The 15,395-nt window shown below is 42.6% G+C and overlaps 1 protein-coding gene across 1 annotated transcript in view; it reads left to right on the top strand.

Moving 5' to 3' along the window:
* ADISSP (adipose secreted signaling protein) overlaps positions 1 to 15,395 on the top strand; it is an 87,908-nt gene extending 72,513 nt beyond the window's left edge. The window contains exons 5-6 of the mRNA XM_067468424.1: positions 12,517 to 12,639; positions 15,238 to 15,395. Of these exons, the coding sequence (XP_067324525.1) occupies positions 12,517 to 12,639; positions 15,238 to 15,338 (224 nt within the window). The 3' untranslated portion in view covers positions 15,339 to 15,395. The remainder of the gene's footprint in view (positions 1 to 12,516; positions 12,640 to 15,237) is intronic.

Genomic DNA, 15,395 nt, shown 5'->3' with positions numbered 1-15,395 from the left:
TTTAAGAATAACATCGAAAGAGGGAGAATATTAAAAAAGATGATAGGAAAGTAGGAAAAAAAGTAAGAAATACATCCCCCTACCCCCAAGTCCACCAAAAAATACAAAAATATAAAAGCCACACAAAATAAAAAGAAAAAAAGAAAAAATATATATAAAATAAAAATTGACTTCCATCTCTCCATCAGGTGTTGTGTCCTCAATGATATTTCCATTATATCCACTTCATAGTATTCCTCTTATTTATTTATTTCCTTTTCGTAATTTTCATATAGAGTCCAATCTGTCTTCTTTATCGGGTTCCCGGTATTCTTTTTCAAGAAAAAAGTTAATTCGTCAATTTCTCTTATTTCTCTTAATTTCCCTAACCACTCGTCAGTGGTAGGGATATCTTCCTTTTTCCAAAACTTCGCCAATAATATTCTCGCCGCTGTTGTAGCATAGGTAAATAGTCTATCTTCGTTCTCATCTAATTGTAATTCCAAATCTGTAAATCCCAATAGATAATATTCTGGTTATTATTATTATTATATGTGTTATGTGTATATGTGTGTATATATATTTGTGTATATATGTGTATTTGCGTATATATATGTGGTTTTGCACATGCGCTGTAGCATCTTTTTACTTTTTCGGCATTTTAAATCCCTTCTGCTGTGTTTTCCAGTGTTTTTATGAGTGATAGTCAATAGAGTTAATAGAGTACGAAGGTATACATTTATCCTGGTTTGGAAGAATAGCTTTAGTAAAAATGAAAATACTTCCAAAGATAAATTTTATATTTAGAATGTTACCACTTCAAATCACAGAAGAAGAGCTAATTAGATGGCAACAAATGATTAATAAGTACTGCAATGGAAGTAAAAGAAACAGGCTAAACAAACAGTTATGGTATAGATCGCAAAAGGAGGGTGGACTAGCACTACCTAATATAAAAAAATATTATGAAGCAAGTAGATTAAATTTGGTTATAGAAGGAATGGTTAAAAAAGAGGGAATAGATTGGCTTAGTAATGAATCAGGAAAAGTGGAAGATGAAACTTGGAATATATTTTTTAAACAGCTTACTAGAAAAGAACTGAGGGAAATTAGAAACCCAATGCTGAGCAACATACTGAAAGTATGGAATAAATATAAGGGGAGGTTAATAAAGGAAGGATCAACTATAACCCCAATAGTGATGGAAAAGAAATTCCCAAAAAATTTAAAAAAAGCAATGGATAAAAAGGTAAGGGAAATAAATTTAGATAGAATAGGGGATTGGATGAAGGCGGAAATGAAGAGGGAAAGGATGTTGGAAGAGTTTAAAGAAATAAAATTATCATGGTTTCATTGTATACAACTAGAACAATGGTTAATAAACTGGAAAAAAAATAATAGAAACGGAAGCCAACTCAATCAATTTGAACAAATAATACAGAAGGGAAGGGCAGTAGAAGAACACGAAAACTTGAGAGGTATAATTAGCAAAATCTATAAGATACTAATTGAAATGAAGGATGGGAAAATGAAAAAGAGTACCCTTAAGGAGATTTGGGAAGAGGATTTAGGGATAAAAATAAGTGAAATAGAGTGGCAACAGTTATGGGGACAAAGACATTTAAAAAACCTATCGATACGTGTTAAAGAAAATTATTACAAGTTAATATGGAAGTGGTACTTAACACCGGTAAGAATAGCATATATGAATAAAAACAATTCAACAAATTGTTGGAGAGGATGTAAAGAACCAGGAACATATATACATATGTGGTGGCAATGTAAATATGTAAATAATTTTTGGGAGAAAGTATTTAGAGAAATAGAAAGTATAATGAATATGAAAATAGACAAAAGTCCTAGTATAGCCTTATTATCATTATATACCAATAAGCAACTGAAAAAGGAGGATAAAGAAGCGATAACAAACTTACTAACTATAGCAAGACTGCTCATAGCAAGGAATTGGAAAAAAGAAATGAATATACGAATAGAGGAGTGGTACAAGGAAGCATGGAAAATAGCATTAAATGACAAACTGACATGTATATTAAAGGTTAAAAAAGGTATATGGAAACAAAGTGATTTTGATGCTATATGGGGAAAATTTGTGGTAAATGGATTAAAAAATAAGGAAGGAAAATTACCGTCACAAGAAGAAATGAAATTTTGGACAGATGAAATGTAAAAAATGTGGCTTGAGACGGGTGGAGGGGAGCACTGAGGTGAAAATAGGGGGGGAAAAAAAAAAGAGAAAAGGGGAGGAAATGTCAAAGCAAAACAACAAAACAACAAAAAAAAAATGAGTGATAGTCACTCCTTGGCCTGAGAGGTGCCAAGTTTGGTTCAATTCCATTGTCGGTGGGGTTCAGAATGCTCTTTGATTGTAGGTGAACTATAAATCCCAGGAACTACAACTCCCAAATGACAAAATCTTTTTTTTCTCGAGTGAAAGACATAGATTGGGTTGTTAGCTGTCTTGTGTCCAAATTTGGTGTCAATTCGTCCAGTGGTTTTTGAGTTCTGTAAATCCCACAAACAAACATTACATTTTTATTTATATAGATATGCAGGCTGTCCCCAAGTTACAAACAGCTAACTTACGAACAACTCAGAGTTAAGAACAGGGCTGGACTGGATGGTCTTTGGGGTTCCCTTCCAAATCTATGATACTCCATCTACCTTATATATATATATTTATTTATCTATAACTATCGATCAATCGATCGATCAATAGAGACTATCCCTGAGTTAGAAATTTTCAACATATAAATGACTCCTAATTAATAATGGGAGTGAAATAACAGGAAGTGAAAGAAATTTTAGGTTCTATATTATTATTGTTATTTTATACTAGCTGTCCCCTGCCACGTGTTGCTGTGGCCCAGTCTGAGTGTTTTATGTATGTATGTGTATATGTGGTTTTGTGCATGCATTGTAATGTATTTTTTTTATTTTTTGGCTTTTGAAGTCTCTTCTGCTGTGATTTTCAGTGTTTTTATGGGTGATGGTCACTTGTTGGCCTGAGAGGGGTCTTGTGGCCAAAATTGGTGTCAGTTTGTCCAGTGGTTTTTGAGTTCTGTTAATCCCACAAACGAACATGACATTTTTATTTATATAGATAAGTAAAAAGCATCTAAGTAAAAAGCACTTTAAAGGAATAGGTAAATCCAATTAGGTAAGAAGATAAGCATGAACATTGTAATCTATTTTTATTTTTTGCCTTTTACGTCCCTTCTGTTGTGTTTTTCGGTGTTTTTATGAGTGATGGTCACTTGTTGGCCTGAGAGGGGTCTTCTGCCCAAATTTGGTGTCAGTTTGTCCAGTGTTTTTTGAATTATGTTAATCCCACAAACGAACATGACATTTTTATTTATATAGATAAGTAAAAAGCATCTAGGTAAAAAGGACTTTAAAGGAATAGGTAAATCCAATTAGGTAAGAAGATAAGCATGAACATTGTAATGTATTTTTATTTTTTGCCTTTTAAGTTCCTTCTGTTGTGTTTTTATGAGTGATGGTCACTCGTTGGCCTGAGAGGTGTCTTGTGTCCAAATTTGGTGTCAATTCGTCCAGTAGTTTTTGGATTATGCTAATCCCACAAACGAACATGACATTTTTTATGTATATAGAAGTTATGTAAAGGCCATCCCCGAGTTACAAACATTTAACTTAACAGATAACTCAGAGTTAATGGCTGGACTGGATGGCCTTTTGGGGTCCCTTCCAAATCTATGATACTCCATTTACTTCATATATATCTTGTTTTTGAGTTATGTTAATCCCACAAACGAACATGACATTTTTATGTATATAGAAGTTATGTAAAGGCCATCCCCGAGTTACAAACATCCAACTTAACAGACAACTCAGAGTTAAGAACAGGACTGGACTGGATGGCCTTTTGGGGTCCCTTGCAATTCTATGATACTCCATTTACCTCATATATATCTATATATATAAAAATGTAATGTTCGTTTGTAGGATTAACATAACTCAAAAACCACTGGACGAATTGACACCAAATTTGGACACAAGACACCTCTCAGGCCAGAGAGTGACCATCACTCATAAAAACACTGAAAAACACAACAGAAGGGACTTAAAAGGCAAAAAATAAAAAAATTTACAATGTTCATGCTTACCTTCTTACCTAATTGGATTTACCTATTCCTTTAAAGTGCTTTTTACTTAGATGCTTTTTACTTATCTATATAAATAAAAATGCCATGTTCGTTTGTGGGATTAACACAACACAAAAACCACTGGACGAATTGACACCAAATTTGGACACAAGACACCTCTCAGGCCAACAAGTGACCATCACTCATAAAAACACTGAAAAACACAACAGAAGGGACTTAAAAGGCAAAAAATAAAAAAATTTACAATGTTCATGCTTACCTTCTTACCTAATTGGATTTACCTATTCCTTTAAAGTGCTTTTTACTTAGATGCTTTTTACTTATCTATATAAATAAAAATGTCATGTTCGTTTGTGGGATTAACAGAACTCAAAAACCACTGGACGAATTGACACCAAATTTGGACACAAGATACCTCTCAGGCCAACGAGTGACCATCACTCATAAACACACTGGAAAACACAACAGAAGGGACTTAAAAGGCAAAAAATAAAAATAGATTACAATGTCCATGCTTATCTTCTTACCTAATTGGATTTACCTATTCCTTTAAAGTGCTTTTTACTTAGATGCTTTTTTACTTATCTATATAAATAAAAATGTCATGTTCGTTTGTGGGATTAACAGAACTCAAAAACCACTGGACAAACTGACACCAAATTTGGACACAAGACACCTCTCAGGCCAACGAGTGACCATCACCCATAAAAACACTGAAAAACACAACAGAAGGGACTTAAAAGGCAAAAAATAAAAATACATTACAATGTTCATGCTTATCTTCTTACCTAATTGGATTTACCTATTCCTTTAAAGTGCTTTTTACTTAGATGCTTTTTACTTATCTATATAAATAAAAACGTCATGTTCGTTTGTGGGATTAACATAACTCAAAAAGCACTGGACGAATTGACACCAAATTTGGACACAAGACCCCTCTCAGGCCAACGAGTGACCATCACTCATAAAAACACTGAAAAACACAACAGAAGGGACTTAAAAGGCAAAAAATAAAAATACCTTACAATGTTCATGCTTATCTTCTTACCTAATTGGATTTACCTATTCCTTTAAAGTGCTTTTTACTTAGATGCTTTTTACTTATCTATATAAATAAAAAGGTAATGTTCGTTTGTGGGATTAGCATAACTCAAAAACCACTGGACGAATTGACACCAAATTTGGACACAAGGCACATATCAGGCCAACGATTATCACATGTGTCACATGGTGTCATGTCCATCTAGGCCAGGCCTGGGCCAACTTGGGCCCTCCCTCCAGGTGTTTTGGACTTCAGCTCTCACAATTCCTAACAGCCTACGGCTGTTAGGAATTGTGAGAGCTGAAGTCCAAAACACCTGGAGGGAGGGCCCAAGTTGGCCCAGGCCTGGCCTAGATGGACTATAGGACAGCTCATACGGCCTCGTCCAGCTTGGTGAATGTATGCAATGCGTGCGTTTGTGCAAGGCCAGCGGAGTGACTGGTTTGCATGGCTGAGGCTCCTTGCACACCTGAGTCCCTATGCTGTTGTCGCCAATCGGTGTGCCTCCGCCTGGCTCTGTGCACACCCTGCAGTGGACGCACGTGCGGTGGCGGCTCCGGCTCCAGCGCAGAACAAGCCGTGCTTCCTCCCACGTCTCTCTCTCTCTCTCCCTCCTTAATCCTCCTCCTTTTCTTCTCCCTCTCTCTCTCTTCCTTGCTGACCGCCTTGCAGCCTTGCCAGTCCACCTAGTGAAGGGGGCAAGAGAGAGAGAGAGGCTTTGTCCTGCGTCCAGCCGGGCAGTGGAACCTGCAGCCTTTTCTGGTCTGGTTGCAGGACAGGACACATGCTGGCTCTTCACCATTCCGGCCAGTGTCACACACCACCCTCTCAGAGGCATCAGATTACAACTCCCAGAATCCATTGCATTCGACTCCAGGTGCATGAGACTACAACTCCCAGAATCCATTGCATTCGACTCCAGGTGCATGAGACTACAACTCCCAGAATCCATTGCATTGCACTGCAGCTCCTAGAATCCATTGCATCAGATTACTACTCCAGGAATCCATTGCATCGGACTCCAATTCCCAGAATCCATTGCATCGGACTCCAATTCCCAGAATGCATTGCATTGGACTCCAGGTGCATGAGACTATAACTCCCAGAATCCATTGTATTCGACTCCAGGTGCATCAGACTATAACTCCCAGAATCCATTGCATTCGACTCCAGGTGCATGAGACTATAACTCCCAGAATCCATTGCATTCGACTCCAGGTGCATGAGACTATAACTCCCAGAATCCATTGCATTCGACTCCAGGTGCATGAGACTATAACTCCCAGAATCCATTGCATTCAACTCCAGGTGCATGAGACTATAACTCCCAGAATCCATTGCATTGCACTGCAGCTCCTAGAATCCATTGCATCAGATTAAAAACTCCAGGAATCCATTGCATCCGACTCCAATTCCCAGAATCCATTGCATTGGACTCCAAATACATCAGACTCCAGAATCCATTGCATTGCATTGCAGTTCCCAGAATCCATTGCATTGAATTACAGCTCTCGGAATCCATTGCATTGCATTGCAGCTCCCAGACTCCACTGCATCGGACTGCTACTCCCAGAATCCATTGCATCAGATTACAACTCCAGAAATCCATTGCATTGGACCTCTACTCCCAGAATCGATTGCATCAGATTACAACTCCTAGAATCCATTGCATCGATTCCAGCTCCCAGAATCCATTGCATTGGGCTCCAGATGCATCAGACTACAACTCCCAGAATCCATTGCATTGCACTGCAGCTCCTAGAATCCAATGCATCAGATTACAACTCCAGGAATCCATTGCATCAGACTATAACTCCCAGAATCCATTGTATTAGACTTGGGATGCATCAAACTACAACTTCCGGCATCTATTGCATTGGACTACAACTCCCTTAATCCGTTGCATTCAACTCCAGATGCACTACACTGCAGCTCTCAGAATTAATTGCATTTCACTGCAATTCCCAGAATCCTTTGCATCAGACTACAACTCCCAGAATCCATTGTATTAGACTCTGGATGCATCAGACTACAACTTCCGGAATCTATTGCAATGGACTACAACTCCCAGAATCCATTGCATTCTACTCCAGATGCACCAGTGCAATGCCCACAATCCATTGCCTTAGACTGCAACTCCCAGTATGCCCTGAATCGAACTGCTATTCCCAGAATCCATTGCATTAGACTCCGGATGCATCAGACTACAGCTCCTGGAATCTTTCCTTCCTCCCTCCATTTTTCTTTTCCTTCCCTTTCTCTCCTTTCTTCCTTCTCTACCTATTTCCTTCCTTCCTTTGCTCTTTGCTTCCATCCTTCCTTCTCTCTTTCCTTCTTCCTTCCCTTTCTCTCCTTCCTTCCCTCCCTCTTTCCTTCCCTTCTTTCTTTCTTTCTCCTTCCTTCCTTCTCTGCCTCTTTCCTCCCTCCCTCCCTCCCCTTTTCTTTTCCTTCCCTTTCTCCCCTTCCTTCCTTCTCTACCTCTTTCCTTCCTTCCTTTGCTCTTTGCTTCCTTCCTTCCTTCCTTCTTTCCTTCCTTCCCTTTCTCTCCTTCCTTCCCTACCTCTTTCCTTCCCTTTTTCTTTTTTTCTCTCCTTCCTTCCTTCTCTACCTCTTTCCTTCCTTCCTTCGCTCTTTGCTTTCATGCTTCTTTCTCTCTTTCTCTTTATTTCTCTCTTCTCTTTATTTCTCTCTCTCTCTCTCCTTCCTTCTTCCCTCCCTCCCTCCCTCCCTCCCTTCCTTCCTTCCTTCCCTTTTTGTCTGTATCGTCATTTAGCCTTTTGTCATTTAGCTTTTTTGGCCCTTCAAGTCCCTTCTGTTGTGTTTTTCTGTGTTTTTCTGAGTGATGGTCACTCGTTGGCCTGAGAGGTGCCCTGTGTCCAAATTTGGTGTCCATTCGTCCAGTAGTTTTTGAGTTACGTTCATCCCACAAACGAACATGACATTTTTATTTATGTAGATTATTATTGCTATTCACAGCCTGTTCTATTATTTCCTCCCTCTCTGTTTTTCATGGAACAAGAACCATAATTTCAGGTTGTTTACAAAATGCACCTGGTTTGCTTTGGCGTGGGAGCAACCACCAAAAAGGCGCTCTCTCGCTTATTATTATGGTGATGATGGGAAGCATAATTGGGGGTTGTTGTCCATCCGTGAGCACTGGCCACTTTGGAGGGTGACCAGTGCGGCCTTTCCCAGAGGCTGCCCATTGAACGCGGCTGCCCTTTGCGCTCGGAATAAACAAACGCCTCTCGGCGCATTTGGCTTCGAATGGACCGAAAATTGACTGAGACCAAAATAAAAGGAAAATGACACGCTTCTCTTCTGGCCCTTTGTGGCATTTTTAGCCCACACACAGAGAGAGAAATGGCATAATTCTGCTTGGCTTTTGAGAAATGGCACTGGCCGGCTGGTGGAGGATTATTCTGGGGAGAGAGAGACAAGTACGCTTGCATATCGGATCCGGATCCAGCCCTGATTGACTTCCGTATGCGCCAAATGTTGCTACTAGGGGTTTACAACAGGCTTTTTCTAAGTAACAGAGAAGTTACAGCTGCCACAAGTTAATTGGATGTGTTATCAGTTCCTTCATATAAGAAGGCACTAAGTTTGCAAGCTTTGAGTTTTGCATTTTGGCTTGGCTTGATGGCTCGTTTTGAGCTGAAGAAACCTTTGGCTGTTGCTGGGAGAGGTTACGCAGCGTCCTGAAGCTGAAGACTGAAACCGTTTGGAGTGCCAGAGAAACTGCTTGTTTATGGCAAGATAACGACGTTCTACTGATAACTAAGTAGAGAGACTATTATTTTCCTATATGTTTGCATATTGTCGTGTAACGAAGAAGACTACTCTCCAGAGATATTGTTTGTTGTATATTGGTGAGAACAATTCTCCTGTTTGCTTTGTGTTTTTGATGTACAATGAATAGAACTATATTTTAGTTTCTACTTAAAGCAACAGACTCGTGTGTATTTTTTGAGCTTTTATCACGCGGAGAGTGAAAGGGGCTGAGACATTCTGTGGGCTGCTAACGCTACTCTGACACCAAAGTCAGGAACAGGAGTCACTCTTGGCTTCACTGGGACTGAAGCACAGCACGAACACAATCCAGATTTCAGCCAAAGGCCTTTGTTTCTATGGTAGATTCAGAACCTTGGGTTGTGTCATTTGCAGGCCGTCCCAAACAAGGATGGTTCTGTAGGTTTGATCTGAATTTGTATGTAAGTTGGAACAGGTACTTTTCTTAAGTGTAACTCCAACCAAATGCATGCATCTGTACGTGTATATGTATATGTCTATATACACATATATGTATGTACACTGCCTTGCTGTTGCTGGAATCAGGGGGAGAGCTTTGAACTGGCTCCCCTCCTTCCTTCACAACCGTGGACAGCGAGTGGAGAGGGGAGGCCTGGTCTCTGAGAGGTCCCCCCTCTCTCTCTCTCTTGTGGGGTTCCTCCTCAGGGGGCCATTCTCTCCCCTCTGTTGTTTAATATCTCTATGCGACCACTTGCTCAGCTGGTTCGAGGTTTTGGGCTGAAGTGTGACCAGTACGCGGATGACACTCAGCTGGTGCTGAAGATGGAAGGCCGACCGGACTCTGTACCCGATTCCTTCCCTCAGTGCCTCATTGAGGCCGTGACTGGATGGCTGCGTGCCAGCAGGTTGAGGGTGAATCCAGCAAAGACGGAGATCCTATGGCTGGGTTGACCGGGCAGTGGGGACGTCCAGCTGCCTACCCTGGATGGCGAGGCGCTACGCCCATCACCGTTGGTCAAGAGTCTGGGAGTCCTTTTGGACCCTCTTTCTGCTGAGGATGGAGGCCCAGGTCTCCCTCCGCCGTGAGCACAACCGCCTTCTTTCTTTCCCCTGCGGCAGGCTAGACGGCTGACCCCTCCCTGTCCAGGGACGACCTGGCTACGGTCATCCAGGCCACGGTCATCTCCAGGCTGGACTACTGCAATGCCCTCTCCATTGGCCTTCCTCTGTCGCTGATCCGGAAGCTCAAGTTGGTACAAAACGCAGTGCTCGGCTTCTTGCAGGAATTCCGATGAGATGCCACATCACCCCAATCTTCCTGCAGCTGCATTGGTTGCCAATTGAGCACCGGATCACTTTCAAAGGGATGATACTCCCCTTGAAGGCCTTGCACGGTCTGGGGCCGATGTACCTGAGGGACCGCCTCACCCCCTCCCAACCCCAGAGATCCCTCCGTTCTGAGGACCAAATCTATTGGAAATTCCCAGTGTCAAGACCTTGCGTCTAACAGCAACCAGGCGCAGAGCCTTCACAGCAGTGGCACCATCACTCTGGAATACTCTGCTACCTGAAGTCCGAGCCTTGCGGGGCTTATCAGCTTTCCGCAGGGCATGGAAGACATATCTGTTCCGACAGGCCTTTGACTTTTGATATTGCTGTTTTTAAATTGCTTTAAATTGTTTTTAAATTGTGTTAGATTTTAGCCATTCTTGTAAGCCGCTCCGAGCCCCAGGGGAGTCGCCGTATAGAAGTTTGAATAATAAACAAATATGTATATCTATGTGTATATAATTTGCTCCAGGGCCCATTAGAGTGTGTTGCTAATCCACAGAGTGATCCTCCAGCCGACATTTGCACGGAGGCGTCTGCCCGCTTTGCTCCCTCTCCCTCTTTGCAACCATATATAGCAATGGGAAACGCAATGGAATGGACAATCCTCCTTTTAGTGTCCAATCAATTACACTCTGTGACACTCTGGTTTCTGTTCCTGGGTCACCCATGCCATTATTTCCTAATGGGTTCTATCATCAAAACATGGGGAAAGTTGACTAAACTGCACAAGCTTTGCTTTTGCAAGAGGGACACCACCCTCCTGCTGCTATTGCACATCTTGCTGTGATTTCCCAGTGCACCTCTCCTCCTCGAGTCTCAACCAATTCAAAGTTTCTGGAGCACAACAACTACTTTCAAAGTCAGGGACGCACAATTACATGGAAAATAATACTTTCAAAGCACAAATAGAATATTTTTTTGGTATTTTTTTACATAGTGTTATTATCACCCATCCATCCCTTCATTCATAACAGCTGTTTTAATAGTGGACTCCCAAAGGCTATCTAGTCCAACCCTTCCTGCTGCCGCTGCCTAGGAGATCAGGATGGTTGTCTGTCTGGAGTGTTTCGACTGTGTCTTCCTGTTGCACTGCAGAACAAGAATAATCCTCTGACTTTAAATACCACACGTAGAATAGGAAAAAAACAATCCTTTTATTGAAAATAAGTAAAAAGCAGCAAAGTAAAAATCACTTTAAAGAAATAGGTAAATCCAATTAGGTAAGAAGATAAGCAGCAACAAATTAGTCCAAGGTAGAGTTCAGCAAAGTCCATAAAAACAAAGTCCACACAACTCCAATACAACCCAGAAAATCAGGAATACATTGATCCGAGGCTTGGGTAAGCAATCATGAATTCCAGGAATCCAAAACCATGGAACAAGAAATATCTTAGCATGAAACTTCAAAGCAAGGCTTCCATGAACAAGCACAAGAACTTGGTGTGATTCTAAACAATGCTTCATTCTAAATGACTTCACTACCTCTGAGGATGCTTGCCATAGATGCAGACGAAACGTCAGGAGAGAATGCCTCTAGAACATGGCCATATAGCCTGAAAAAACCTGACTACACATCCCAAACTTGAGACTTTTATCCCCTTGTTAGCTAGTCAGAAATTGGTTTCTCTTTAGTTGTGGCTTTGTTGCTGTTTTCTGTCGAAGCCGGGCAGAGCACCGAAGCCATTGCTCAGCTCTCCTGTTTTGACTGAACTCTTCTCATCTATCTCTTGGCTCGTTATCTATTTGCTCATTAATTTCCGCATGTGCTGAGGTGTTTTCATGTTCTCTCTCATGAGAACTCTCTGGTAACAATTCATCCCCACACCCCTCAGGGACATTCTCCTGGGAAACTACAGGGATCTCCTGGTCATTCTCTGCGTCAATATCACTGACCAAAACATTGCCATCTTGAAACTCATCTTGAATCTCATTAACATCATCCCCACATCCAAAGCACCCTGATCCTGAAACACAACCACACTTCCTGTATAACAGTAGTGTGTGTGTGTGTGTGTGTGTGGTTGGACTGAATGATCTTTGAGATCCCCTTCCAATTATTATCCTCCATCTATAACAGCTGTTTGATAGTTGAATCTGCTGCCATCTAGGAGTTCAGTGCAGTCTCCTTCTCTGGAGGTTTTCGAGTAGAAGTTGGATGGCCATCTGTTGGGAGGGTTTTGGTTGTGTTTTCCTGTGCAACGCGAGCTGGACCAGATGGCCTTTGGGGGACCCTTCTGACTCTTGCGTGCCCTCTTCTGCTTGCAGGCTACAGCATCAAGTGCGAATACACGGCGCACACGGAGGGGGTCCTGAAGGAGGAGATGGTGCTCCAGAGCGAGTCCAATGAGCGGGCCGTGGTCAAGGTGGTGGTCCAGGCGCGGGTCATGGGTGAGTGCGCACCAGCCCCCAGAATCCCCCACCCACCCAACATGAAGGACGCAGGAAGCAGAGCTCCTTGGTAACGAGCACTTGGTGTTGTCAGGATGGGCTTTGACTCCAAGGCCCATCGCTCCCAGCGCCATGGCTATCTCTGCAAACACGGAGTTAATATCCTGCTTTGCGGAAATGTTTCCCAGGCCCAGGAAATTAAACCTGGCTCTTAATGAGCAGCAGAAGGTCACCGTCTCCTGATAAGAGCGAGCGTTGTCTCTCTCTGGAACCCGGAGAGGAAAGCAAATATCGAGAGGAGCAAAGACACAGAAAGAGAGAGTGTTTTGGGTTCCCCTTTGGGCTCCTCCAAGGCCACAGAAGGACAGGAAAAGGGTATCACGAGCCCATCAGTCTCTGGCATTTCTTGCACTTTCTCTGAGCAAGATCACTGTCAACTGAGCAAGGTTTGAATGTATCGGACTGCATTGTCCATCATCTGGGGGTCCCTCCCAACTCTAGGGTTCTGTGATTCTTTCTATCTATCTATCTATCTATCTATCTATCTATCTATCTATCCAAACACCCACCCACCCATCCATCCATCCATCTGAGGATTGGGTTGGATGACCTCTGGGGGTCCCTTCCAGCTCTAGACTTCTAGGAATCTATCATATCTATCTATCTATCTATCTATCTATCTATCTATCTATCTATCTATCCAACCAACCAACCAGTCATCTGAGGAATGGATTGGATGACCTCTGAGGGTCCCTTCCAGCTCTAGACTTCTAGGATTCTATCATATCCATATCTATCTATCTATCTATCTATCTATCTATCTATCTATCTATCTATCTATCCAACCAACCAACCAGTCATCTGAGGAATGGGTTGGATGACCTCTGGGGGTCCCTTCCAGCTCTAGACTTCTAGGAATCTATCATATCTATCTATCTATCTATCTATCTATCTATCTATCTATCTATCATCTACCTACCTACCTACCTTCCTACCTTCCCTATCTATCAAGGGGTTGGGCTGGATGCCCTCTTGGGGACCCTTCCAACTAAGGTTCTGTGATTCTGTCCATCCATCCACCTGAGGATTGGGCTGCATAACTTCTGGGGGTCCCTTCCAACTCTAGGGTTCTATGATTCTGTCACCTGTCTGTCCATCCATCCACCTGAGGGTTGGGCTGGATGCCCTCTGGGGGTCCCTTCCAGCTCTAGACTTCTAGGATTCTATCATATCCATATCTATCTATCTATCTATCTATCTATCTATCTATCTATCTATCTATCTATCTAACCAACCAACCAACCAGTCATCTGAGGAATGGGTTGGATGACCTCTGGGGGTCCCTTCCAGCTCTAGACTTCTAGGAATCTATCATATCTATCTATCTATCTATCCAACCAACCAACCAGTCATCTGAGGAATGGATTGGATGACCTCTGAGGGTCCCTTCCAGCTCTAGACTTCTAGGATTCTATCATATCCATCTATCTATCTATCTATCTATCTATCTATCTATCTATCCAACCAACCAACCAACCAGTCATCTGAGGAATGGGTTGGATGACCTCTGGGGGTCCCTTCCAGCTCTAGATTTCTAGGAATCTATCATATCTATCTATCTATCTATCTATCTATCTATCTATCATCTACTTACCTACCTACCTTCCTACCTTCCCTATCTATCAAGGGCTGGATGCCCTCTTGGGGACCCTTCCAACTAAGGTTCTGTGATTCTGTCCATCCATCCACCTGAGGGTTGGGCTGCATAACTTCTGGGGGTCCCTTCCAACTCTAGGGTTCTATGATTCTGTCACCTGTCTGTCCATCCATCCACCTGAGGGTTGGGCTGGATGCCCTCTGGGGGTCCCTTCCAGCTCTAGACTTCTAGGATTCTATCATATCCATATCTATCTATCTATCTATCTATCTATCTATCTATCTATCTATCTATCTAACCAACCAACCAACCAGTCATCTGAGGAATGGGTTGGATGACCTCTGGGGGTCCCTTCCAGCTCTAGACTTCTAGGAATCTATCATATCTATCTATCTATCTATCCAACCAACCAACCAGTCATCTGAGGAATGGATTGGATGACCTCTGAGGGTCCCTTCCAGCTCTAGACTTCTAGGATTCTATCATATCCATCTATCTATCTATCTATCTATCTATCTATCTATCTATCCAACCAACCAACCAACCAGTCATCTGAGGAATGGGTTGGATGACCTCTGGGGGTCCCTTCCAGCTCTAGATTTCTAGGAATCTATCATATCTATCTATCTATCTATCTATCTATCTATCTATCTATCATCTACTTACCTACCTACCTTCCTACCTTCCCTATCTATCAAGGGCTGGATGCCCTCTTGGGGACCCTTCCAACTAAGGTTCTGTGATTCTGTCCATCCATCCACCTGAGGGTTGGGCTGCATAACTTCTGGGGGTCCCTTCCAACTCTAGGGTTCTATGATTCTGTCACCTGTCTGTCCGTCCATCCATCCACCTGAGGGTTGGTCTGGATGCCCTCTGGGGGCCCTTCTTTCCCGTGACCCCCCTCCTCTAACGGCGCCCCATGTCTTCCCTTTGCCTTGCAGACCGCCACCACGGGACCCCCATGCTTCTGGAGGGGGTGAGGTGCGTGGGGGCGGAGCTGGAGTACGACTCGGAGCAGAGCGAGTGGCACGGGTTCGACTAGTCCCGGTCGGCAGCGGCCTCTCCCGCCATATATCCATATATACATACATGTATCTGA

Source organism: Anolis sagrei, chromosome 5 (assembly GCF_037176765.1).
Source record: "Anolis sagrei isolate rAnoSag1 chromosome 5, rAnoSag1.mat, whole genome shotgun sequence".
Lineage (NCBI taxonomy): Eukaryota > Metazoa > Chordata > Lepidosauria > Squamata > Dactyloidae > Anolis > Anolis sagrei.
The sequence above is the reverse complement of the archived record's forward strand: the minus strand, read 5'-3'. Positions and strand labels throughout refer to the sequence as shown.